Source organism: Triticum aestivum, chromosome 5D, assembly GCF_018294505.1.
Source record: "Triticum aestivum cultivar Chinese Spring chromosome 5D, IWGSC CS RefSeq v2.1, whole genome shotgun sequence".
NCBI lineage: Eukaryota > Viridiplantae > Streptophyta > Magnoliopsida > Poales > Poaceae > Triticum > Triticum aestivum.
In genome coordinates, this window is record NC_057808.1 from 450,262,127 (window position 1) to 450,288,579 (window position 26,453).

The 26,453-nt window shown below is 44.8% G+C and overlaps 1 protein-coding gene and 1 pseudogene across 2 annotated transcripts; both read right to left on the minus strand.

The window, feature by feature from the left end:
* Window positions 1–16,184: 16,184 nt before the first annotated feature.
* On the minus strand, window positions 16,185–19,200 carry LOC123120892 (wall-associated receptor kinase 3-like; annotated as a pseudogene).
* A 2,161-nt stretch (window positions 19,201–21,361) lies between these two features.
* On the minus strand, window positions 21,362–26,252 carry LOC123125459 (wall-associated receptor kinase 5-like). Of its 2 annotated transcripts, XM_044545947.1 has the most exons (5): window positions 25,272–26,252; window positions 25,040–25,180; window positions 24,970–24,989; window positions 23,840–23,978; window positions 21,362–22,759 (listed from the first exon to the last, which is right to left on the minus strand). In XM_044545947.1, the coding sequence occupies exons 1-5, from the start codon at window positions 26,203–26,205 to the stop codon at window positions 21,552–21,554; spliced, it is 2,442 nt and encodes an 813-aa protein (XP_044401882.1). In that variant the 5' UTR covers window positions 26,206–26,252; the 3' UTR covers window positions 21,362–21,551. The 2 variants fall into 2 exon arrangements, with proteins under 2 accessions (XP_044401882.1, XP_044401881.1); XM_044545946.1 differs by lacking the exons at window positions 23,840–23,978; window positions 24,970–24,989 and having other exon boundaries at window positions 21,362–22,765.
* Between the last annotated feature and the right edge of the window lie 201 nt (window positions 26,253–26,453).

A 26,453-nucleotide genomic window follows, 5' to 3' on the forward strand; every position in this document is an offset into this window, starting at 1 on the left:
AGATAATTAAGTGACCAAATTAATAGAAGTTCATCATCACATTAAAACCAAAGTACATACATAGTTCTCATCTAACAACATATATATAGCTCTCCAGAGCATCTAATGAATTAAACCATACATTGAAACTATGTAAAACATTTCAATGCGAAAACAAATGCGATCATAATCGCAACCAAGGTAACAATTGATCCAACGGCATAATGATACCAAGCCTCGGTATGAATGGCATATTTTCTAATCTTTCTAATCTTCAAGCGCATTGCATCCATCTTGATCTTGTGATCATCGACGACATCCGCAACATGCAACTCCAATATCATCTTCTCCTCCTCAATTTTTTTTTCCTTCAAGTAATTGTTTTCTTCTTCAACTAAATTTAACCTCTTGACAATAGGGTCGGTTAGAATTTCCGGTTCAACCACCTCCTAGATAAATAAAATCTATGTCACGTTGGTCGGCATATTTGTCATAAACAATAAATGAACCAAATAGTTATAAAAAGATAATATATACCACATCCGAATCATAGACAGGACGAGGGCCGACGGGGGCGGATACCAAAACCATCGCACTATGTAATAAGAAGGAATAATAAAAGTAACAAATTAGACAAGTATCTATCTAAAGTAAGAATTTTTTTCCTTTCAGAAAGAAGATAAGAACAAGAGGCTCACCACGGTGGTGCTGGCGACGAGATCGGCGCGGGCGATCGACGGCGGTGAAGACGGGGACGGGACGTGACGGACCGCTAAACCTAGACAAATCTCGGGGAAAATGGAGCTCGGAGGTCGAGTTTCGAGAGGAGAAAGATTAACTAGTGTGGCTCAGACATTTCATCGAACACCTCATGTGCATAGGAGGTGAGCTAGAGCACCCAAATGCCCTCCCCTCGCCGGCCAGAAAAAATAGAGCATTGTGGAGTGCTATGCTGTGGCGACGGGGTATATATAGGGAACTCATTGGTCCCGGTTCGTGGCACCAACCGGGACTAAAGGCCTTTGGTCCCGGTTGGTGCCACAAACCGGGACCAATGACCCCCTTTAGTCCCGGTTGGTGGCATCAACCGGGACCAATGGCCTTGTGCTGCCCCGCGTCAAAAGTTTAGTCTCACCTCGCTAGTTGAGAGGGCTCGAGAGTGGTTTATAAGCGCTGCTGCGCCCACCCTCTCGAGCTCCTCTCAACTGCAGGCTTTCGGGCCTAACCGTTCTCTTTGCCTGTGGGGCCTACTGGGCCTTCTGCGGGCCTGAATCCTGGCCCATGGATGGGTTTCAAGTCGTATTCAGGCCGTGGTGGCCCAGTAGGTGGCATAATTTTTTTCCTCTGTTTTTTGTTTTCTCTTTTGCTTTATTTGTTTTGTTTTGTTTCTACTTACAACAAAAAACTTATTTATTTTATTTCTAATTACTTATGTATTTTACTTTAATTATTTTATTTTTTTAGTTACTATAGTTTATTTTATTTTATTTTATTAAGGTTTATTTATTTTATTAAGGTTTATTTATTTTATTTACTATAAAAAATGAACATAGATGCGCCTATAGAGAAAATTCAACCTAAATTCATAATAAATTTCTATGAAATTCAAAGAAATTTACTATGAATTTAGGTCAAATTCCCTGTATAAGGGCATCAATTTTCACTTTGAGAGGAGCTCAACAAGGCAGAGAGGGACGGGCTTATAAACTGGTGTGAGCGCCCTTCGGTTGGCGAGGTGGGACTAAACACTGGCCATAACTAGGACCAGCCCTTTAGTCCCGGTTTGTGGTATGAACCGGGAGTAAAGGGTGGTGGGCCAGGAGCGTGGCCCATTGGTCCCGGTTTGTCCCACCAACCGGGACCAAAGGGGCCGGACGAACCGGGACCAATGCCCCCACGAGACCCGGCAGGCCCCTGGCCGCACGAACCGGGACCAATGCTCGCATTAGTCCCGGTTCGTGACTGAACCGGGACTAATGTGGATATTGCCCTGTGACCAAAGCCCAGTTTTCTATTAGTGTAAGTCATCTAACAATATTGAAAAGCTAATTATAGGCTGCATAAGCTACTGGGTTTTTGGACTTCCAGCAAGATACAGGCAGGAAACTATGTATATAAGTAACCGGCAAGCTAAGTCTGATCAAAGTATCTATGACACATTAACATAAAAAAAATAAGAAGGCAATATTGTGATACTGCAGCAAAAAAGAAGTGTACTATACCACACACATACTAGAGAATCAGGAGCATCTTGTTCATGGTTACTACTTTCTTGCGTCAATTCAAATTGCTACTTGCTGCAGCTAGATTCATAAAGGAGCAGTACTCTCTGAACAGTACTGCAGAGTTCAATTTGTCACCAATGAAATAGTACTGCTGAGTTCTGAGAGTGTAGGCCTCGGGATTTAGATGGAAACAAAATGAGAATTGGATGCTAAATTATCAAACAACTCGAGGTGATTTCCTCAAATACCTCTGACTCGTTCACTGCTTTAGGGGTGAGATGATCCACAACGCATGTCAAATACTATGTGCTCATGCTACAGTGAAGTACCAAAAACTTCAGGAAGCACATGAGAAATAAATTAATAGTACAGACTACTTTTAAATTAGTACGTGAGTGACATGTAAAAGTTGTGCCTCCAAGAACTAAATGCATCAAAGATCTGCACTAATTCACTCACTCTTGCAAGCACTCATGAGTACTCACCTAGCATGCCAGAGATTGCAATGGGATTGTTTCCCTTTCCATCAGTCAGCGGCTGTCCCCTTGTAGCACGCCTGAAGAGGCCGAGGTGTCTGCTATCCTATGGGGTTTGTCCGAATTAAGGAAGATGTACCGCAGACCTCTTTGTATCGAGACGGACTGTGCCAACGTGGCCTCACTTCTGTGCTCAAACGCCAAAAAACAATCGGCCATATTTCCTCTCATCGCTTATGCCAAAGTTCTGATGAGTAGCTTCAAAGAAATACCAGTTAACGCGGTAAAACGTATCAGGAACAAACTGTCTCATAAGCTCGCTGCCTATGCGAGAATACTGGTAATTCCTACCGCTTGGCCGATGTGCCAGATGCACTCAGAAAACTAGATGATACCCCGCGCGTTGCTGCGGGAACTTATTGTGATTTTTCTTAGCAGTAGATAGAAAAAATATGAACAATATCGCGGTACATTATTATGCCAAACTACTTCAAGAGACAATATATTACAAATGTGAGCGGATGCAAGGAGATGAAAGCATGAAATAGGGATACATTGTGTAAGCTTCCGAAATTGTCCATACAATTAACTTTTCTGTTGAGCGTGCAAACAAATTCCCTACCCTATTTTAAATTCATAGTTCTTTTCAGGGTGCCTTCCAATTACTATGAATGGCTATATAGTAAAGAAGGTCTACCACTTGTCAACTCCCCAGAACAACAAAAAGTATGAAATGACTAAAAATATTTGAACTTAGTTATTGAGCAAAGTCGCACGCAAATACCATGAGGAAACCATAAATATGTCATCTTGAAAAATCTGCAGTCAAGGGAAAATAGCATGTTTTGACGACAATCTTTATCAAAGTAGTTGACACATTGTTATGCAACTGTAAAAATTGTGGTGAGAGAAACATGTGTACTGTTACATATGAGAAGATGACAACTTGATTAGTCAGGACTTATTAGTTGGTTAAGTGCAATTTTTATTAAAGGTATATGCTACTGTACTACTTTTTGTCAGATACAGGAATTAGACTTTATGCAATAGTTTTTTATGCAAATTGTGTGATCGTCTTACCCGCAAAAAAAAAAAGATTGGTGCGATCGTGAACATTTTATTCACATCAACTGAAACATTAATTTTAATGAAAAAAATCAAAATAACCTAGGATTACCTGGCACGATGGCTTGAGAACCAATAGTGTAAAAAATGGTGAGGAGCCACTTAGAATAAACAATCTTACATCGGATAATTTGATGTTTCTTGTTGAATCGAAAAAGAGATCAAGAAAACATGGCCTCAAATAAGGGCAAAGTTTGATACCCATGTGAGCCATGTGTCGGATCCCCTATTGCACCACCATGTCTTTTGGACAACCTGCAATATCTCAACATGGTTTAAACCTGCAATTTTTGGATAACCTGCAATGAAGATAAATATGGTTTAAACCATGCACTTTTTTCCTGGATATGCCAAAACAGAATTTACGTCACAATCCAAAAAGACAGTGTCAGAATGCAGAGCCGAATTGTCAATTAGCTATACCCAGAACACATTGACAGATATAAAATAATCGGCAGCTTAATTAACTGCTAGATACTGTGGCGGCAAAGCAACTAGACAACATATAAGAGTACTGTGAAGAGGGGGATTTGGACGAAACCTGATACAGTAGGGGAATTGAAACCAGATGTCTGCGATGGATAGGCCTCGAGAATCATCCCATCAAGCATGCGTAGTACCAACAGGCATGAGCGCGGACGACCGAGGCTGCAAATTCATCTTATCAAAGGAGAAACCCGTGAATCAAAAATTATGCTCGGGGTGGAGACAGATCCCACTTGCCGAGGGACCTGGGAGGGGTGGAAACACATGCAATAGAAAAGGTGGAGAAGAAGAAGGGGATGGCTCCCCGGGGATGATGGGTTGAGATTTCAATCGAGGGGGAATGGTTGCAGCCAGCAGTTGCCGCGGGGACGATGGTTGGGGCTGCTCCGTGTACCACTGCTTGAAGGCGAGCGGAGCTACTATAACGAATCCGTCTGCTACTCTTGCTTGGAGAATATGTAGAGGAAGAGCAAATTCATCAATCCTTTTAGTACTTGAGTGGACATCGGAGAAGATGAGGACGAAGCGTATCAAACTAATAATGGGGAAAGACAAAGTGAAGCGTACAGGAGAAGGGTCCGTGGAGATGGGAAAAAAATCATGGGAGATTATTAGCAGTGACATGGTAGACCGGAATCAGACTGATTGGTTTGGTTTTGCAAATTGAACGCTGATGTGGCACCATGCTGATGTGGACGTTGTGCATGTTGAGAGAATTGCTAGTAGCGGGATTAACTTTTTAAGAGTGTAAGATTCCTTAATGGTAATTCCTTGTTTTTTCTTAAAAAAAAGGAAAAAAAAGAGAAAGGGAAACACTTATACCCGGTTGACCGGTCAAGTGTTGGGCCGGCGCGTCGCTAGAGCGCATTCTTCGGGAGAAACCACTGGCCACTTGCCCTGGCGGGACCCACCTTATCCCAACCAAACTCACGCCATGCTCTGGTCAACGACCAATTTTTTGGTCAGGCGCGTCAGGGCTGTGATCCAAACAGGCTCTCGCTCTTCCGCTCCCTTGTCTTCTTCTTCAGAATTGGCTGCATGCTTTTTTCTCTCCTCTCACCAACCAGCCATGACCGCCGCCTCCCCTTCTACCAGCCATGGCGTTCTCCCCCAACCCTCCTGCTACAACGGTGCCACCTGACGGCGGTGTTGCAATCAGCACCAACCGGAGCTGGAGACGACGTACATAGCTGTTGCAACCGGCACCTACTCAAGGGTGCTTTAACCGGCTTTGAAAAAAGTTTCTACCGGCATAGAAAAAAGCTTCAACCATGGAGAAAAGCTACAACTGGCATAGAGGAAAAGCTTCAAACGTGGAAAAATGTTTCAACCGGCGACGAGAAAAGCTTCGATCGGAATGAGAAAAAGCTTCATCCGGCGTGTAAAAAAGCTCCAACCGTTGTGAAAAAAGCTTCCACCGTAAAACTTAAAAAAAGGCATCGTCTGTTGACGATGCTATGAGCGGCGACGCCGGGAGCAATGGCCAGCGGCATGGTGGTGCTGCGACGGGCGTGTTACGATGGCGACGACTAGTTGCTACAAGGATGAAGGCATCATGCGTTCTACAACATTGGACACTGCTACGAGGGCGACGTCGTCCTGCTGGAACCGGCGGGGATGGCGAGCGGCGGCGAGCCGGCGGTGCTTCAAGGTGGGGACGCTCTCGTATCCATGGCGAGGGAGGTTGCTGCAGGGACGTCAATGGCAGAAGAGGGCTTTTTTTTCTGTTTCGGCCGGCCCGCCGGCGCCTAGTACCCGCCAAAGAGAAACGCCACAGCCGCGAACACCTTGCCACCTGGATTTGGGGACTAACATATCAAACTGAGATTTAACTAGTTCTTTATAAAAAAAGGTGGCCTGCTCATGCAACCAGAGATCATGTTTAATTTCCTCAGGGATTGGCTAGGTATTTATAAAGATCATTGTAAACGATTTGTCTTCTACCACCCAAGATTTTTTTTTCACGAATACGTAAAGCTTGTGTATCATTCATTTATAGGTAGAAAAAGAGCGTACAAGGAGGGGCGCTAGAGTGCTACATACACAGGGATGGCGTAGACGCTAGCGCGAGCATGATAGAGGATGGGTATACTCAGCCCGAGTACATTCATCTAGCGCCTACGGTGCTATGGCGGCTAACCAGGTCGCTCCTACCTTGATCCAGGAGCGCGCTTCTTCGCAGATGTCTAGGCATAGCTGCGTGGCTAAGGGGGAGCCGCCGTCGAACACGCAATAGTTGCGGTGCTTCCAAATAGACCAGGCGATGAACCAGATGAGTGAGGAGAGGCCCTTCCTTTGTGCCACCGGGGCGTTTGACGTGGTAGTGTGCCATCAGTCAAGGAACCGAGAGCTAGCGGACAGCGCATGAGCTGGAGGGGTGCACCAAGCAAGGCAGCTATGCCAAATATACCTCGAGAAAGGACAATCTATCAGTAGGTGTTCCATGGACTCGATTTCCTGGTCACGGAGCAAGCAGAGGGCATGGTGGGGGAGACCGGGGCGGGCCATGCGCGCAGCGCTCCAGCACCGGTCCTGGAGCGCCAGCCACGTGAAGAACTTAATCCGAAGGGGGGCTCATGATCTCCAAGTCAGCTGCCAGTGCGGCGCATGGATGGAACTAATGAAGAGCGCGTTGTAGCAGGACTTAGCGGAATAGCAGCTGCTGTTCGTCCAGCGCCAACTCAAGTGATCCGGCTCGTTGAAGAGGGTGGTATGATTAAGGCGGCCAGAGCTCAAGGTACTGGACCATGGCCACCGGAGTAAGGGCTCCTCTAAGGTCGCGGATCCAGGCGCGATGGTGGAGGCCGTCCGCTACAGAGCAGGAACAACGGCGTCGCTGGGGGACAAGGGAGGCAAGGGCTGGCGCCAAATCATAGATGGATTGGCCGTCCACCCAATGATCCTCCCAGAAGAGGCAGGAACGCCCGTCGCCCACCGTCCACATAGTCGAGGCGCGGAAGATGGCGCGAGCCTCTGGGTCGTCGGGCAGCTTGAGGTGTCTCCAAGGGCGTGCCAACTCTGTGCGCTGTAGCCAGCACCATCGCGTGCGCAGCGCGATGCCAAAACGCCGGAGATCCAAGATGCCGAGGCCGCCGAACTCGAGTGGCCGACACACCTTTTGCTGGTTAACCAGGCAGTGCCCGCCGTTGGCCTCGCGGCGCCCATGCCATAAGAAGTCTCTGATGATGCGATTGACGCGCTTGAGATCTGGTTGGCAGATCGCCATGGCCATGAGGAGATGTGTCGGCATCGCGGAGTCCCTCATGCGAAAGGACTCCGTCAGGGCGATCCGGTGTCCCCCATGCTCTTCACCTTGGTGATCGACATCCTCAACTCCCTCCTGCAGCGCCGCCACGGGCATGGGCATCCTCCGGCGCCTCACCCCCCGCCACGTCGCCCCAAGCGTGTCCCTATACGCTGACGACGTCGTTATCTTCTGCCATCCGGACAGGGCCGAGCTGACGGCGGTGCGCTCCATCCTACAAGCTTTCGGGCATGCGTCGGGCTTGCACACTAATTTCGCCTTCAACATATGTGCATTCCATCCTACATGTTTTCAAATTTGATTTGATTTTTCTTTTTTAATTTTTTTTCTTAGTTCCTTTTCCCTTCAACATATGTGGTAAGTGTTTTATAAATACACCTCGAACATTTTTCATATACTTGTTGAACAATTATTAAATACACGGTGAACATTTTTTCAACACACTTCACAAAATTTTCAAATACATGTTGAACATTTTCTTAAGATACATGTTGAATATTTTGTAAATGCACAATGAACATCTTTGAAAACACGTCAAACGTGTTTCAAATACATGTTAAACATTTTTTCTAAGTAAAAGATGATTTTTTAAAAAATAGGTTGAACATTTCATAAACAGATGGTGCACATTTTTTCACGTCAAACGTTTTTCAAATACATGTCAAACATTTTTGTAAATACACGGTTAATATTTTTTACTTACATGCTTAACATGTTTTAAACACACGTCAAATATTGTTCAAATCTGTGTCAAACATTTTTTAGTACACAGTGAACTTTGTTGAGGCACATATCAAACATATTTTAATTACATGATGGACATTTTTTAATACACGACGACCAACTTTTTGAAGTACATAGTTAATACACAATGCTTTTTGTAATTCTGGATGAACATCTGTATGAATTCAGAAAAATAATTTTTAAATGGCATATCACAAGTTAAAAAAACTCATGTATCGCATAACAAAATTGGAAAGAAAAAGAAATAAATAACATCAACGAAATTGGTGTACTGTTATACGGGAGCGAATAAGACCAACGCTGTAATGCAACGGATACACAACTAGTTATTAACATCAGCTACAGCAGCACGGAGATTGATTGTCTTGTCACTAGAGTTAGCTGATTTCAGTTTTGCTATATTGTAGTATCTGGTGTTATCAGTTGACAACGTCAAAGCGTCGTTGGCGCGTGAGAGTGAACAAAAACTCTACTATACTCCATTCAAAGTCAATTGTTGAGTTTACCTAACCTCAATCTTGAGAAATGGCGGTCGATCTATTTATTTTATTTTATTGCGAGGAGGAAAGGATTTTATTCCATAATTATAGAGTTACAATCTTGTCAAATGGCCGTCGATTTCCTGGGGCGTTCTGTCATTGTTGTAGTCCTTCACTTTCATTACATCAGTGTGGATTACCTAAATTAAGATTAAATTAACTTTCTCTAAAGATTTTATGCTATATAATACGCAGTCGTTTGACTTGGGATCTCCAGACCAGCTTTTAGTCCCTTCCTGCAAGTTTAATCGTGGTCCAGTCCTGCAGCCCCTTTTCTATCCAAGTTTCTAACAATGAAATTCAGTAAGCAATGAATAAAGAGTTGCGTTTGAAGAGGAAAATCTTTCCATTTTTCGTAACAAACCCAATTCTTTTCCTCGAGGTGTCCAGAATGAAATTAGGTGGTGGCGTAAGTAGATTATATGGATTAATAACCCAAATACTTACTACTCCCTCTTTTCCAAAATATAAGGCGCGCTTACTTTACACGGTCTTTGATGCATGATTTTTACCATTAATATATACCAAAGTACATGCATGGATTGAACATGTATGATTGGCATCATCGTATTTGTCTTGCAAAACAATTCTATTTCATATGTCTTTATAATAATTTTGTAGGCATATAGTAAGTGAAAATCATAGTCAAAATTGTGCGATGAAGACCAGAAAAGTCAAAGTTCAATGCGTGCCTTATATTTAGGGAAGGAGGGAGTATCTATCATTAGTTTGGAACAGCAAGTATGGAGAAAATGATAAGAATATATATTTGAACTTCATTTTGAAAAAGTTGACAAAAGCAGGTGTTCAATTTAGTCACCCAAGGTCAATTTCGGTGGGCGGCACGGATCTAGTTCGTGGTTGTCGGCAATGGGCGGTGGCGCGCAGGTACGACCCGTATGGGGTCTGACTTGGTCCGTGTCCGTTGCCTTCGTGTTGTGTTCTTATTGCTTGCTGCCTGTCCATGTCGTCCGTCCGAGTGGGGCTCTCGAGTGCTGTTGTTTCGTCTGACGGATTGATGTCGATGACTACGGACATGGCGGCGTTCGAGCTAGCTCGGCGGCGGCTGTCGGCAGTCACTGGGCCGTCTGGGTTCTATCCCCCCGGTTCACCGAGAGTGGATGGGGGCGCAAGTGTGGACGCTACCTATCGTGGAGGCGCCGAACCCAAACCCGATGTTGATGGCGAGCTAGGAGTGAAAGGAGGTGACTTTCACTCCTCTTATTGTTGTCGGCCGCGGTGGCGTGGATGGTTGGCGATATCTATGGGAATGGATGTCGAGGCAGCTGTCCCGAATGGTGGCTTCACGTTTGGCTTTTCGAGAGGCTCCGTGATGTCGGTGATGGCTCTACCTCTTGGTCTTGTGAGCGGCAAGGGGTGTAGGCTTTGGTCTGCTCTGGCCTGTGGTAGTGCCTAGATCTGGTGTGGATGGGCTGGCCCTGTTTGTGGCGGTGATCACGGCTCCTCTTGGTGGATTAGTCGAGTTTTCGAGTGAAAGCTTCACGCTATTTGGCACAGCCGCACAGGCGACAACGAGGCCCGTGGGTACTGCTTGCTTCCTAAAGACGTCGTCGTGGATCTCAAGCCTATGTCTGGGTTAGGGTGAAAACCTCCATCTGTTTGCGCAGACTCAGTAGCGTTGGCGTTCTGTGTCATTTCCCTCATGAGGGCGTTGTTGTGCAGCTCAGGTGCCGTGAGTCATGCTTCGGTGAGATGTTAGCCTATTCTAGGCTTCTCATTTTATCTTTTGATCTACTTTGTAAGAGGGTCTTCTCATCACATTTTATCGTTCGGCCATGTACTTTGATGTGTTTCTTTATTTGTAAAGCGGGGCGAGAGCTTAGTTCGAGAGAGACCAGGGACTAGAATACAATAGTATGACCTTCCATGAGCAGGAGCGCGAGCAGGTACCTGTCAATCTGCACCAATGAGTAGCCATTATCGTCATTCCGGTCTAGCCCCTAGGATCGACATCATGATCAGTTAGGGCTCGATGGGTTATGATCACATTTCATCGTTCGGCCATGTACTTTGATGTGTTTCTTTATTTCATGATGATTTATGAAAGGACTCTTTTGGAATAGCAGAGGTCTAGCTGACTTGGCTAAACAAAGATTCTTAGCAGAGACAACGTTAGAACAACACTTAGACTTTATTGCACTTTTGGAAACTGGATGAGATAATTTCACATCACAGTTCCTTCAAACCCTCTCCAGTGGTATCGATTTTGACTGGCACATTTTACCTCCTAGAGGAAGATCCGGCGGGATTTTACTAGGAGTACGGTGTGAGATGTTTGAGGTGCTTAATGTGGTTCAGGGAGACTTCTCGGTTAAATTCAGGGTAAGATCAAAATTGGATGGGTTCCGATGGTCACTAGTTGCTGTATATGGGGCAGCACAACCTGAATTTAAACCTGACTTTTTGGCCGATCTGGTGCGGATTTGTGGAGATGAAAGTCTGCCAATACTTGTCCGGGGGGATTTTAATATCATTAGGAGGAGAGAAGAAAAGAATAATGACAATTTTGATGGGCGTTGGTCTATGATGTTTAACATGATTATCGAGAGTCTCAATTTGAGAGAAATAGAGCTCACCAGTAGACAGTTTACATGGGCCAACTCGTTACCTATTCCGACTTATGAAAAGCTGGATAGGGTACTTGCTAGTGTGGAGTGGGAACAAAAATATCCGTTGGTGTCGGTTCATGCGATGCAGAGAGAAATCTCGGATCATACACCACTCCTTTTAGACTCGGGTGAGGCTACCCATGTGGCAAATAAGAACATCTTCTCCTTCGAGCAAAGCTGGTTTGAGCGAGAAGGATTTATGGAGATGATTGCACGCGAATGGGCTAAGCCGGTTATGGGTAGGACACATGTCGAGAGATGGCAAAATAAAATTAGACATCTCCGACAATTTCTGGGAGGCTGGGCCAGAAATGAGAGTGGGATTTATAAACATGAAAAAGAGCGTCTTACTCAACTGATTGAGGCATTAGACTTAAAGGCTGAAACCACTCTCCTTTCTGTTAATGAGCACCGAACCAAGTCTGAAGCTGAGCAAGGCCTATGTGTTCTCCTGAGAGAGGAGGAGCTCAAGTGGGCATTGCGTGCCAAAACGCTTAAGGTTGTCCAAGGGGACGACAATACACAATTCTTCCATATGGTTGCAAATGGTAAACATAGGAAGAAGAAGATCATACAACTTGAACAGGACGAGGGGACAATAGTGGGACATGAAAATCTGAAAGCGTATATTTCTAATTATTATAAAAAACTTTTTGGTCTCCCGAATACAACCACGGTGTCTCTTGATGAAATGGTGATTGATGATATACCTCAATTACAGGTAGCGGAGAACGATGTTCTATCTGCACCATTTACGGAAAAAGAGGTTCATCAGGCCATAACCCAAATGAAGCCGAATAAAGCACCAGGACCAGATGGGTTCCTAGCTGAATTTTATAAGAAATGTTGGCATATTATCAAAGATGATCTTATGCCTATGTTTCATGATTTTTTCGATGGCCATTTGGAGTTGTTTCACCTCAACTTTGGCACGATAACATTGTTACCTAAGAAAGAGGAGGCTGTTCGGATCGAACAATTCCGGCTCATTTGCCTGCTGAACGTGAGTTCCAAAATTTTCACAAAGGTTGGAACCAATAGATTGACACAAATTGCTCACTCAGTGGTTCAACCCAGTCAGACAACGTTCATGCCGGGACGACACATACTAGAAGGGGTGGTCGTCCTACATGAAACGCTTCATGATATTCACTCGAAACTAGACGGGGTTATCTTCAAAGTGGATTTTGAGAAGGCTTATGATAAAGTAAAATGGCCTTTTCTTCAGCAGGCAATGCGCATGAAGGGTTTTAGTGATACCTGGAGGAACCAAGTGGATACTCAAGTCCAGAAAGGTAGTGTTGGAATTAATTAAGGTGAACGATGACATCAGTCACTACTTCCAGACGCATAAGGGGTTGCGACAAGGGGATTCCATGTCACCTCTGCTGTTCAATATTGTGGCAGATATGCTGGTCGTCATTATTGGTAGAGCCAAGCAGCATGGCCATGTAGAGGGTCTAGTTCCTCATCTAGTTGATGGAGGGGTGTCCATTCTACAATATGCGGATGACACTATTTTATTCATGGAACATGACATGGCTAAGGACCGTAACATGAAACTTATCTTGTGTCTATTTGAACAACTGTCTGGCTTAAAAATTAATTTTCATAAGAGTGAGGTGTTCTGTTTTGGGAAGGCCAAAGACGAGGAACAAACTTACAGACAATTGTTTGGATGCGAATTAGGTGCCTTACCATTCAGTTACTTGGGTATCCCGATTCATCACCGTAAGCTATCCAATAAAGAATGGAAATATATTGAAGAACGAATTGAAAAAAAACTCAGCTGCTGGAAGGGCAAGCTGATGTCATATGGAGGTCAGCTAGTTCTGATTAACTCAGTACTGACTAGTATGCCGATGTTTCTACTTTCGTTTTTCGAAATTCCGAAAGGGGTCCGAAGGCGACTTGATTTCTTTAGATCTCGTTTCTTTTGGTACTCTGATGAGGCCAAGAGGAAATACCGTCTCGCGCGATGGGATATCCTTTGCCGACCTAAAGACCAAGGTGGTCTCGGTATTGAGAACTTAGAAATTAAGAATAAATGCCTTATGAGCAAATGGTTGTACAGGTTAGTGACAGAACCGGAGGGCATGTGGTCTCAAATCCTGCGCAATAAGTATTTGCACTCGAAAACACTAGCGCATGTTACTATGAGACCGACAGACTCGCCGTTCTGGAAGGGACTTATGAGAACGAAGGACATGTTCTTTCGTAGGGTCAAATTCCTGGTTGGCAACGGTATGTCAACAAGATTTTGGGAGGACACGTGGTAAGGAGAGACGCCTCTAGCCATACAATATCCTATCCTCTATAATATTGTGCAACGTAAGGAGGATTACGTAGGCACCGTCCTTCAAACTATTCCCTTAAACATCTAGTTCAGACGTGTGTTAGTGGGTGAGAAATGGATAGCATGGCTGCACTTGGTTCGGAGATTGATTGAAGTTCAACTCTTCGACCTGCCGGACTCAGCACAGTGGAAGTTAACTAAGAATGGGATATTTACGGTGAAATCTTTTTATATGGATTTGATTAATTCTGGCCCCCTCTCAAGGTCACTACATATTTGGAAGGTTAAGGTTCCTTTGCATATTAAAATGTTCATGTGGTTTGTCCACAAGCAAGTAATACTCACAAAGGACAACTTACTTAAGAGGCGATGGGTAGGCAATTCACGGTGTTGTTTTTGTGCTCAGGATGAAACAATACAACACTTATTTCTTGAATGCCCACTTGCCAAATTACTTTGGAGAACGATTCATATAGCTTTCAATATTAATCCTCCAGTAGATATTGCGTCTCTGTTTGGGACTTGGTTAGCTGAGGTTGAACAGATTACTGCAGCTCGTATTCGGATTGGAATATGTGCGCTGTTATGGGCTATATGGAACTGCAGGAATGATATGATTTTTAACAGACAACACAACTTAACTTTTTTGCAGGTTATCTTCAGAGCTACAGCTTGGATCCGTACGCGGTCCTTACTCACTCCTATGGACTCCAGGGAGCCTTTGGTTACTGGGTGCAACCAATGAGAGATGGTGACTCGGGTTATATTCAACCGGTTCGGATGGCGCTCGCATAACAGGATAGAAGTCTAGGGAGCTTATTCTTCTTATTACCGTATCGGTTGTCATTGTCCGCCTGTACTCTTTCGTTTTTTTACTTTGTTTCGCTCCGTTTGCGAGCTGTAAGACCTTTATGACGTTACTTTCTGGATTTTTAATAAGATGAACGCATGCATCATCATGATGCGAAGGCCGGGGGCATGCCTCTATTTTCCAAAAAAAAAAACCTCGTGTGGTACTGCTTTCACCAGTGGATGCCATAAATTATTGTGCATCGGTCAAATTTATATGTAACCTTATCCTTACATCCTGATACTTAGTCTCACCAAGTTCCTTTTGTTACTTTTTCGTGGTGATTTTTCAGTGGGTTTCTCTAATAGCAAGGAACTCATCGACTAGATTCTTCTTCATGCTGCCTTGAGGTTGACGGCTGTTGCTGCCACTGCCCATTGTCGATTCTTGTGGCCTTGTAAACCCATGCTTGTGTCATTTTGTTTTGCTAATGAACTTATGCTCGTGCTAATGAACTTGAAAGCTTTTTCTTGTGCTAATGAACTTGTCGGTTTGCATCATGGACGCCGCCGACGATGGAGCTTATTGTGTCGTTGGAGTGTCTATGGTGCTCCTATGTCATTAACTTCTGAACTTGGCGATGCTTGTTTGCTGGCGGTGGTGATGCTTGCTTGTCTACGTGACTTGTTGCTGTAAACTTCTTAATTTGTGTCTGTGTCAATAGTTGCTCAGATGGACCAATGGCTATGTGCTTGTTGGTTCATATATACTAGATGAACTGTTGTGCCATTGTCGCAAACATGAACTACAGCTAGGAAGCTAAGCAAGCTATGGGTGACACGTACAACAAATTCGTTTTTAGAATTATTTCCAAAGGGCATTATCAAGAAATGCAACCCAAACGGTAGATCAACCATTTGTTGGAGCCTTTTTTCAGAATCATCTGCAAAATATGATGCTGCTGACACGACGTATCTATAATTTTTGATTGTTTCATGCTATATTTAAATAATTTTCTGGGGTAGTGATATGTCTTCGACATATCTATAATTTTTAATTATTTTATGCTATATTTATATCATTTGTACAAAGTTTTGGCATCGATTATATCATTTTTCTTTGTACTAAACAATTAAGCAAGTGACAAATGTCAGTTCCTGTTTTCTAGTGTTTTTGGTTTTTTAGGTGAAAAATTTTAGAACGAAAAGACTCCCGTAGATGGTGGCCAGGAGGGCCACCAGATGGCCACGCGGCAGGCTCACACGGGGGCGCGTAGGGCCTTCGTAAGCCGGTTGGGGCTCTACTTGAGCTCAAGAAAACTATAATAATAATAATAATAATAATAATAATAATAATAATAATAATAATAATAATAATAATCCCTTCAAATTTTAGCCTGATCGGAGCTACATGTCCAACAAAATGAAGAATAATGTCTTGGTCAATCTCATGAGTGGGAGTGGAATTTATGCAGGATGAATATATCATCATCAAGAGTTCAAGACTGAGCGTGCGACAACATGCAACCGAGTGTTCTGGTGGGCACATATATTCGTACAATAACACACACTGGTTCACAATAAAATAAAGAATACCCCATGGCTAAAAAATCACTTACAAGAACCAAAACTATCGAGGGTATGTCGCGGATAACAACACCTCTTCTTCTTGGCTATAACATCTGCTTGCTTCGCTTCCCTTTAGTCGTTTTCTAGTTGATGGATAATTTGTCGCCGTGTGTTTCTTCTCATCTCTTTCTTCTATCGAATCACCCATGGCGCTTGGAGAGCTTCCAACGCCATCTCCACTTGCCTCATGGTTGGTCACTCCTCTGCTCTCAGTTTCACACATGACACTGCTAGAGTAGCTACTTCTTCAACTTTAATACCTCCCTCCTCTACAACCTGTGGATCTAGTACTTTGGAGAGATTGCCTTCTGCAAGTAGTCTACAAAATTCCATGACAAGCCCATTTCCTTCGATGGATCTATACAAACATGGCTTCCTCCTAGTAAGCAATTCAACAAGAAGGACACCAAAACTATAAACATCACTACTTTCCGTTAGGTTTCCAGTATAATAATACATAGGGTCTAAGTACCCTATAGTTCCTTGCACCGCGGTTGTTGTTCCAGTTTGATCCACGGGAACGTACCTTGACGCTCCAAAATCTGACACTGTCACTGTCAATGCATCGTCAAGTAGTATGTTGGAAGGCTTAATATCTCTGTGTATTACAGGGATTGAAACAGCCGAGTGAAGGTAAGCCAGAGCTTTGCCTATTTCACTTGTGATCCTTAATCTCTCTTTCCAAGGTAGTGATCTTGGTTCTTCCGTGTGAAGATGGTCACTGAGTGTTCCATTGGAAATGAACTCATAGGCCAATAAAGGGACTTCCGTCTCGAGGCAACAACCACGAAGCTTTACAATATTTCTATGGTTGATCTGTGAGAGTATAGCAACCTCATTTATGAACCCGTCGATTTCTCTCCTGACAACAATATTTGACTTTTTGATGGCCACCACATGCAGGTCCGACAAGATCCCTTTGTAGACAGTGCCATGCCCTCCACCGCCGAGCCTACGAGCTTGATCGAAATTGTTGGTAGCCTTCTCTAGATCCTCTAAAGAGACGAGCATCCTCTCTGCGATGTCTGCCCTATGAGATACCAACTGCTTCAATAGTTGTCCTCGGTTTTGACTAAAGAACTTTTGTCTCAACGCCTTTGCCTTGCGTCGCTTAAAACCACGGGTTACTAGCAGCACACCAAGAACCAAAAGTAGAAAAAATAGGCCACTGGCAACCGAGAGACCAATGATTAAACCTGAAAATTAAGCAATAAACAAACACATATACTGTCACTATCTTTGGCCAAGCATTTAGATGGAATGGCAGGGCCCCAAAAAATAATTATTACATCGTTTGCATGCACTAGCTAGTTGTAATCCATAGGCTGAGGATCGTCATACCTTTGTTTGTATCTGCGGACTGGACGCAGCCACCGGGTATCATAGAATTGCCATGGGTTCCTTTTGGGCACCGGCACCGAAACGATCCCGGCAGTTCCTCACAGTCGCTGAAGCAGCCATGTTTTTCTTTCTGATCGCACTCCTTGATATCTGCATGTACACAATCTAATTCATCATCTCTTGTTTAAGACTAATAAGTTACGTAAAAGTAGAATCATGTTTACAGAACAACGACATGTGTACATGTGATATAAAGTTGAAAACTCACCTTGGCATCCATCGGTGAGGTAAGGGTTGCCCTCGTAGCCCTCGTTGCGCACTTGCACGAATAGGTGCCTCTGTGTCCCAAATATCGGCCATGCATCTGTGCATTTGCTGTCGGTGCTCTTGCAGATGCTCTGCGCTGGGTCGTCCGGGCATGCTGATCCCAAAGAATGATGCACAGCTGCGTCGTGCGCCACTGCCCAGTCGACAATCACTGGGACCCTGAGCTGAGCAGCCTTCCGCCGCCAGACATCACTGTCGTGGCCGTAGGTAAATTCTAGAACCACGCCCAGGTTGTGCTCTAACCAACCCACCTCGGCGATAAGCAGTACATTATTCACCTTCCTGTTCTTGGGCAGGCTGTAGTTGAGCCGGTTGAGCTCCACGCCGATGGACACGCTGTAAGTGAAAATAGACGACTGGCAGCAGCCTATACTTGAGCAGGGGGGAAATATCCTGTGATACCAAGTATCACATGATACCATGATACCAAGTTTGAAAACTCTAATTTTTGTGGTTCAAAAAATTTCGAAAAAAATCACGAGTATTCATAAGACACATGTCTACCAACCCTAAAGAATTCAGATCCAAAATCAAAACACACACTGAGAAATAAAAAAAAAACAAATTCTGCATGAATAGTGCCACAAAAGACAAAAGCAAAGTTGGCACTATTCACATGAAGATTTGTCTTTTTTGTTTCTCCATGTATATTTCGAATTTGAATTTGATTTTTTTAGGGATGGTAGACAGATGTCTTTTGAACATCCATAATTTTTTTTTGAAATTTTTTGAAGCACAAATTTTGAGTTTTTAGATGTGGTATCATGGTATCATGTGATGCTTGGTATCACAGGATATCTTCCCCTTGAGCAGGTGTTGGAGTTGGTCCCCCCGACATACGAGGTAAACCCACCGCCATCATCGGTGGGGCAGAAAGAGGCGCAGCTGCTGACAACGCTACCGTTTCGCAGCAGTGTCGCCTGCACGTTACAGCCCACCAGGATGAACTCGCTGTACCACGGCTTCAGGAAATACAACATCCTACCGACGGGGTCACCCAGGCTCCACCGGCCGGAGCCGCCGCTCATGTTGATGGCTTGGAGCCCGTGGCTGATGATCCGCATCGTGGTGTTCTTCAGGGAGATGTCGACGACCTCGAACGTGCTGGTTCCTCCATCGCCCAGGAGCAGCCGCGGGGGCTTGCTTCCGTGGTCGCAGGTGAGCCTGAACCCCGGCAAGTAGCAGCTGGCCGGACCGATGCCGAACGGGTACGGCACGCTCACGTTGCCGCAGCTGGTCTCGCAGCCCGGCTGCCCTATCTTCATCGGCGGATCCCCTGCGGCCACCGCTGGCGCCGAGATCAGCAGCACCAGGGCCGCTGTTGCAATGTTTACACAGCAGGTTAGCATCGGTTACGGCTGAACGTGCGGTAGATTGTCTTGTCGCCACCGCCTATTAATTGCTAAACTGATTATACGTTTGCTATATAGTACTCCATCTGTCCGAAAAAACTTGTCCCTTAAATGGATGTATATAGCATCAAGTTAGTGCTAGATACATCCATTTGAGATACAAGCTTGGGGCGGACGTGGCTAATCTGCACCCGGGCTCATATGCTCTCGGGTGAACAGTAAAATCAAAACTAAATAAAAAAAATTCCAAAAATTTCAATTTTTTTTTGAGAAAAACATTGACAAAAGTTCTAAGTGCCTGCAAAAATTCGTCATGAAATCACATTCCTAGAAGGCGTGGCAAAAAAAACAAAAACAGTACTCTGAAAAAGCTACTTTCAAACGCATTTTGAAGCACTGAATTTGTTTTTTTTTGCCACGCCTTACAAGAATGTGATTTCATGATGAATTTTTGCAGGCACTTAGAACTTTTGTCAATGTTTCTCTCAAAAAAAAATTGGAATTTTTTGAATTTTTTTCGATTTTACTGTTCATGCGGGAGCATATGAGCTCGGGCTCAAAAGATGACTTTCGGCTTGGGGCAAGTTTTTTCGGACAGGGGGAGTAGTACTAGTACTGGTAGTACTACGTGCTAGCGTGGAAACTTCAAGCCGCGCGAGGCCTTCTTTGAAATAAAATACTCCATCCATATTGTAAGTGATCCAAGCAATGTTTCAATGAACGATAATCTATCTATCTATCTAGTTGTACTATACTTCAGTCAAAGTCAGCAACTGAGTTTACCTATCTAGTTGTACCACCTGCAGCGAGCGCTGGCTAATGCAACGGATACACAACTGGTTAGCATCAGGTACGGCATGACGGACATGTATTACCTTGTCGCCAGAGTTAGCTGATTTCAGTTTTGCTATATATTGTAGTACACGGCGTGGTACTATCACTTGACAACGTCAAAGCATCGTTGGCGCGTGAGAGTGAACAAGAACTCTACTATACTTCAGTCAAAGTCAACTGTTGAGTTTGCCAAATGGCAGTTGATTACTCGGGGCGTTCTGTCATTTTTATAGTCCTTCGCTTTCAGACTACCCACAGTGAAAGTAACATAGGTAGTAACATCATATATATCTAGGTTAAATAGATGATGTGGCATGCAATAAATGAAGAAAAAGATGAAAGTGATAACATAGCTAGTTACTACTAGTATGAATAACATCACACATATCAAGGCAAGATGCGTCTATAGCCTAATAAATGAAGTGCTCCATGTTACCATACATATGTTATTCCCCACTATAGAGGTAGTAACATAGACTAATAACATGGGCATGTTACTAGTGTATGTTACTACCCATTGTGGCTAGTCTCATTACATCAGTGTGGATTACCCAAAGATATCAAATTAAATGAAGTACCTCTAAGATTTTATGCTATTTAACACGCAATCGTTTGACTTGGGATCTCGAGACCAGCTTTTAGTCCCTTCCTGCAAGTTTAATCGTGGTCCAGTCCAGCTGCCCCTTTTCTATCCATGTTTCAAACAATCAAATTCTGTAAGCAATGAATAAAGGTTGAGTTTGAATAGAAAAACCTTTTCAAGTTTGATATCAAATACCTGTGTGCATCGCTTGATAAAAAGGCCGGGGACAATCCTCCTTTCCAAAAAAATATAAGCCAAATACTTATTATCTGGCTTTAGTTTGGAACTGCGAGTGTGGAGAAAATAATAAGAACATATTTGAACTTTATTTTGAAAAAGTTGCAAAAGCAGGAGTTCAATTTAGTTGCCCAAGGTCAATATAGATTTATTTTAGAGATTTTCTTTACTTCCACCTATCCATATTAATTGTCACTGGTTTAGTACAACTTTGTTATAAAGTTATACTAAAACAGCGATGATTAATTTGGATAGGAGGGAGTACTATTTTTGTGCCAATGAACAATTCAACATATCTTTACTTTTTCAGAACAAGCGAAAGATCTGACACAGGTTGTGATTCTGTGTGACGACCACAAACACCCTGCCATTATACACTTGATTATATCCAGCCGCCATTTATAAGTGTAACATTTTCCTCGTTAACTACAACGAAGACTCTTCCACTTTCACTGTAAAATGCTACATGTGCACCCATGGCATGTGAAAGTAATGCATATATATTATATTCTGCATCCCAACTCCTAATGAATTTGCAGGGAATTCCATACTGAATCGACGTGCAGGTCAAGTGAACAATGTGAAAGTGATTAGTCAATACGTGGTACATGTTATTCACAAGGACAGATGATACAAATAAATCCATAGAAACAAAGAAAGGGCTACATTATTATTTAATCATTTTTAAATAAAACTACCGAGGATATCTTGAGGATAGCAAGAACTCTTCTTCCATGCTATATTGTCTGCTTGATTCTTTTATATTTGAAAAACTTGCTGGAATTGGGCCACTCATTGCAGTACCATCCTCCTCAGATATCTCAGCCAACCCACTATCTGAAACATTCCTCCTGGATGCTTGAATACATTCCAGTGTCAATTCCACATGTCTCATTGTTGGACGACCCTCTGCTGTTAATTTTAGGCATGCTAACGCAAGCTTAGCTACTTCTTCTACTTCTTGGCCTCCTCCATCCATGACTTGAGGATCTAGTATCTGTGGCAAATTGCCTTCTGCAAACAAGGTGGTAAAATGTCCAACAAGGCTATCTCCTTCAGAAGACAAATATGAGAATGGCTTCTTTGTAGTTAACAACTCTAGAAGCATGACACCAAAGCTGTAAACATCACTTTTCTCTGTGAGCCTCCCTGTGCTAAGATACATAGGGTCCAAATATCCTCTTGTGCCTTGTACTACGGTTGTTACACCTGTTTTATCCACCGGAACATATCTTGATGCTCCAAAATCTGCTACCTTTGCTGCTAGAGTATCATCCAGAAGTATGTTAGCAGACTTGATATCTCGATGTATAATAGGCATTGATACTGTCATGTGTAGATAGGCTAGTGACTTGGCTGTCTCAGATGCTATTCGCAACCTATCATCCCATGACAATGATTTTGCTTCATGTGTGTGCAAATGACTGTAAAGAGTTCCATTGGATATGAACTCATAGACCAACATTGGTACTTCTGTTTCAAGGCAGCAACCATAAAGTTTTACAACATTTCTATGGTTTATTTGTGATAGGATAGCAACCTCATTGATGAACTCGTCAATCTCCTTCTGAATCACCATCTTTGGTTTCTTGATAGCTACAACATGGAGGTCTGATAAAATCCCTTTGTAGACGGTACCATGTCCACCACCACCAAGCTCGCGAGTTTTGTCAAAATTGTTTGTTGCCTTCTCTAGCTCCTCCAAGGATATAATCATTCTTTCTGCAATATCAGCTCTTTGAGATACCAATTGTTGCAATAGTCGCCCACGATTCTGCTCAAAGAACTTCTTCTTCAACATTTGTTTTCTTTGGTGCTTAAGCTTTTGTGTGAAGGCGAATACAATGAGGATCAAAAGAATAGCTCCTACGCCACTAGCAACTCCTATTCCGATGGTAACACCTGAAACTACACACACACATGGTTTTTGTTTATGACAAAGTTTGAGGCTATCAGATTCATCATGAAATATGTTTTCATATGGTATATACTTTCTCAAAACATGCATTGCCCCACTTTATAGATAAGGTCACACAGCCCGAATGATACAAGCTAGGTTCTAGGAAACCCTCTTACAAAGTTTATCAAAGAAAAGCTAGACTATACAAGGCGAGGTCCGCCAACACTGCACCAGGAGTGCATTGATGCACCTCACACGCTTGAAGCTGAGAGAAAGCACAAGTGGCAGAACACCCAAGAAGCTACCTAGGCACTTGAGCTTGTGACTCCTGTAAGAAAACACTGGACTTCATCGCACCGTCCCCTACCAAACTTTCAACGGAGTGGACCTCTGGATCATGGAGCGCCAATCATGCGTGCGATAAAAAGGGCCTGGGAATTTTCCGACGCGGTCGCATGTATCTGAGAAGAGTTAAAAATGATCACGCACTGCCGAAACAGCGGAAGTTTCTCGAGACTCTCCAAGCCCACTCAAGAACGTCACCGTGACTGGAGGAGACATGTACTCACCAATGACGCCCCCAAGAGGCATACGACCTTGGTAGATGAACCAGGATGACGAACCTAAGGGGGGAAGCGATATCGCAGGCATCGTCGTCGCTAGCACCGAAGCCCGAAGTTTCCACTCACTACCTCCCTCATACCTTGTCGTAGACCCAGGCAAAGCCTATATCCTGAAGAGTGGCCTGCTATGACGACTATGACTTTCCAAATCTAGATCCGAGTTAAGCCACCATCGCTGGCAGTAGCCTCGCTGGAACTACCCGCCGCTGCATCCCTCTGCATCCACATAGCCAAGGGGCCACCCAAACACCACTGCCACATGCCTCTCCAGAGAGCCTCCCACGTAGGGAAGCTTCCAGGGCTGCCGCCTCGACACCCAAGACCTATTGCCCACCGCTTCTCGTTGTCCTTGCACAGTCCACCGGAGAAAGGGCGGGAAGGTGCCACCTTCCTCAACTAAGCCACCTATGAATAACAACTATGGCTGGCTCTATAAGAGAACCAGCTAAACCGACGTACCTCGCCCTATATATCCAACCGGATCGAGGTACACACCAAACACCAGAGAAGGGACGAGAAGGCATATCCTTCCGCATCCCATGTCATCCAGCCACACAACCCATGCAGGCAAAGAAGATGATCCGACCACGTTAGTGACCTATGACCATCCCAGGCAGATCTAGCCGGGGACACACAACAGGAGCTGCCAGCAGCCAACACCTAGTACTAGGAAAACCATAGCGCTGCTGGCAACGACCCTGGTTAGGGCTTCCAGCGACTGAAGGACCAAGGGCCTGCCGACGGCGGCACACCTAGACTCTGGGAGGACTAGGATTCCGGGCTTCCGGCGATGGGGCTGTCTACGGACCACCAGGGGTGAAGACGTCGCAACCACAATGACTGCGACCCCCGAGGTCCATGTCCAAGCACAACCAAAGCCTAGAGAAGGGTGACGCCCTTCAACCGATGGTGAACGCAGGTACGGGGAGGGCACAGGATCCACCTTTGAGGCGTGCCAAGGCACGAGAGGGAGGAAGAAGCACCTGCACCACCATCCGCTGCACGAGGCTTCGCCTTGGCGGTGATGAGAGGGTAAGGAGTGGCGGAGGGGTGGTGGTGGCGGCGATTGGGATGCCGTATGAGTCACTTGGCGCGAGTGGCGCAGGGGCCAAAAGGGGCACTTTTTTTTATGCCTCCTCATATGGTATATAATTGGTATTGTAAATGCTCATATTTTTTCATGCAAGGTCGGTCAAATTTTACAATGTTTGACTTCGGCAAACCGTGTATGCAGCACTCCCTCTGGTCATTTTTAGTTTCCATATAAGTTTTATCTGAAGTCAAAATATCTCTTATTTGACCAAACTTCTAGAAAAAAATATCTACACTGGAAGTACTAAATCAATATCATTAGATTTAGTACACTGGGAAAAAAATATAGTTTCATATTATATATATTTAGTAGTGTGGATGTTGATATTTTTTAATATAAATTTGCTCAAACTTTACAAAAATTTGACTTGACACAAATCTTATATGCGGAGTAAAAAGGACCGGAGGGAGTACATTTATCAACAGGAAGGAGAATTTACATCCTTCAAAGTAGCATATACACATATGCAAAAATCCTATTTCCGCGTACTATTTACCTCTACAAAACTTTTACTACCTGGAACAAAACGTGGAAAACTAGTATAGCGTAAGAATATCACCCCGTACCTGTGGCGGACTTGATGCAACCACCTGGTACAGTGTGGTTGCCATGAGTTCCCCGAGGGCACCAGCAGCGGAACGTTCCCGGCAGGTTGGTGCACTCGCCGAAACAGCCGTATTCTTCTGGCCGCTTGCACTCGTCCACATCTAGACACAAATTTAACTCTAAATTAAGATAAACTGCGGTCGACGACCTTGTACCTCGGCAAGATTGTATCAAATCGAATGCAGCACGTACCGTTGCATCCACCGTCGCCGGCGACGTAGGGGTTGCCGTCGTGACCTGTGTAACAGGAGCAAGAGTAGCCTCTCTCTCGTCCCGGCATGCAGTTGCTGTTCCTGCTCTTGCAGACGTCGCGGTTGACATACGAGGGGCAGTCATCACCGGGAACGGGGCGACGACCCGCCGGCTCCCCGGCAACCTCGACCACCCAGTCCAGTTGAACCGGAACCTCCGTCGCTTCTTCCAGGACCAGCCGCTGCTTATCGTACCACCCCTTCTCCGCCACAAACACGCGCGTCGTCTTCCACATCTCGTCCACCGTGCGGTTCTGCCCGAACCATTTGAGCCGCGCGTCGAAGTTCATGCGCTCGAAGGGCGAGATTATCTCCTCCTGGCAGCAGCCCTTGCCGAAGCTGCACGCCTTGTGGCTGATGGGATACTGCATGCTGTCCGCGGAGTTAGTGCAGATGGAGGCGCAGCCGCTCCGGGTCAGGTTCGTGTGCTGCTCCACCAGCGTCGCCACCACGTTGCAGCCGGTCACCACGAGCTCGTTGGTGTAGGCGGACAGTGTGAAGGGCCCGTCGTCCCTGAGCCCGCCGCCGAAGGCGCCGGTGCCGTTGGCCTCCTCCTCCACTTTGATGTCGCCGCCGCGTAGGACGCGCACCGTGGAATTGTGTGCCCAGATGTGGTCGACGCGGAGGGTGCCGTCGCCGATCAGTAGCGTGTTGTCGACGCAGGTGAGGTTGAAGCCCGGCCAGTAGCAGCCGGGACCGATGCCGAAGGGGTAGGGCACGGCCACCTTGCCACAGCTGCGGGTGCAGTTGTCCGGCGGCGGAGGAGGAACCACCACAGCCGCTGCTGACAGTGACGAGACCGAGATCTGCAACGCCAACGCTAGTAACAGGACCAGCGCTGCAGCTGCTACCGAGATGCTACCTTGCGGCGCCATTAGTTGCCACAAAGTTTGAGAGATTCTTCTTGCTTGCGCTTAGTTGAGGTGAGTTACAACTTAGTACAACTGTTGTAAAAAACGGATGATTAAATACTAGAGTATGCAGCAAAGTGATGTGCCGTGTGCGCGGGCAATTTCTCAGTCAACTATATTATCTTCATCCGCAAGTTCTCCTCCGCATAGACTAAATTATCTTCATCATTGATTATATCATGATCCTAGTTATAAGTTTCAGATTTAATTTG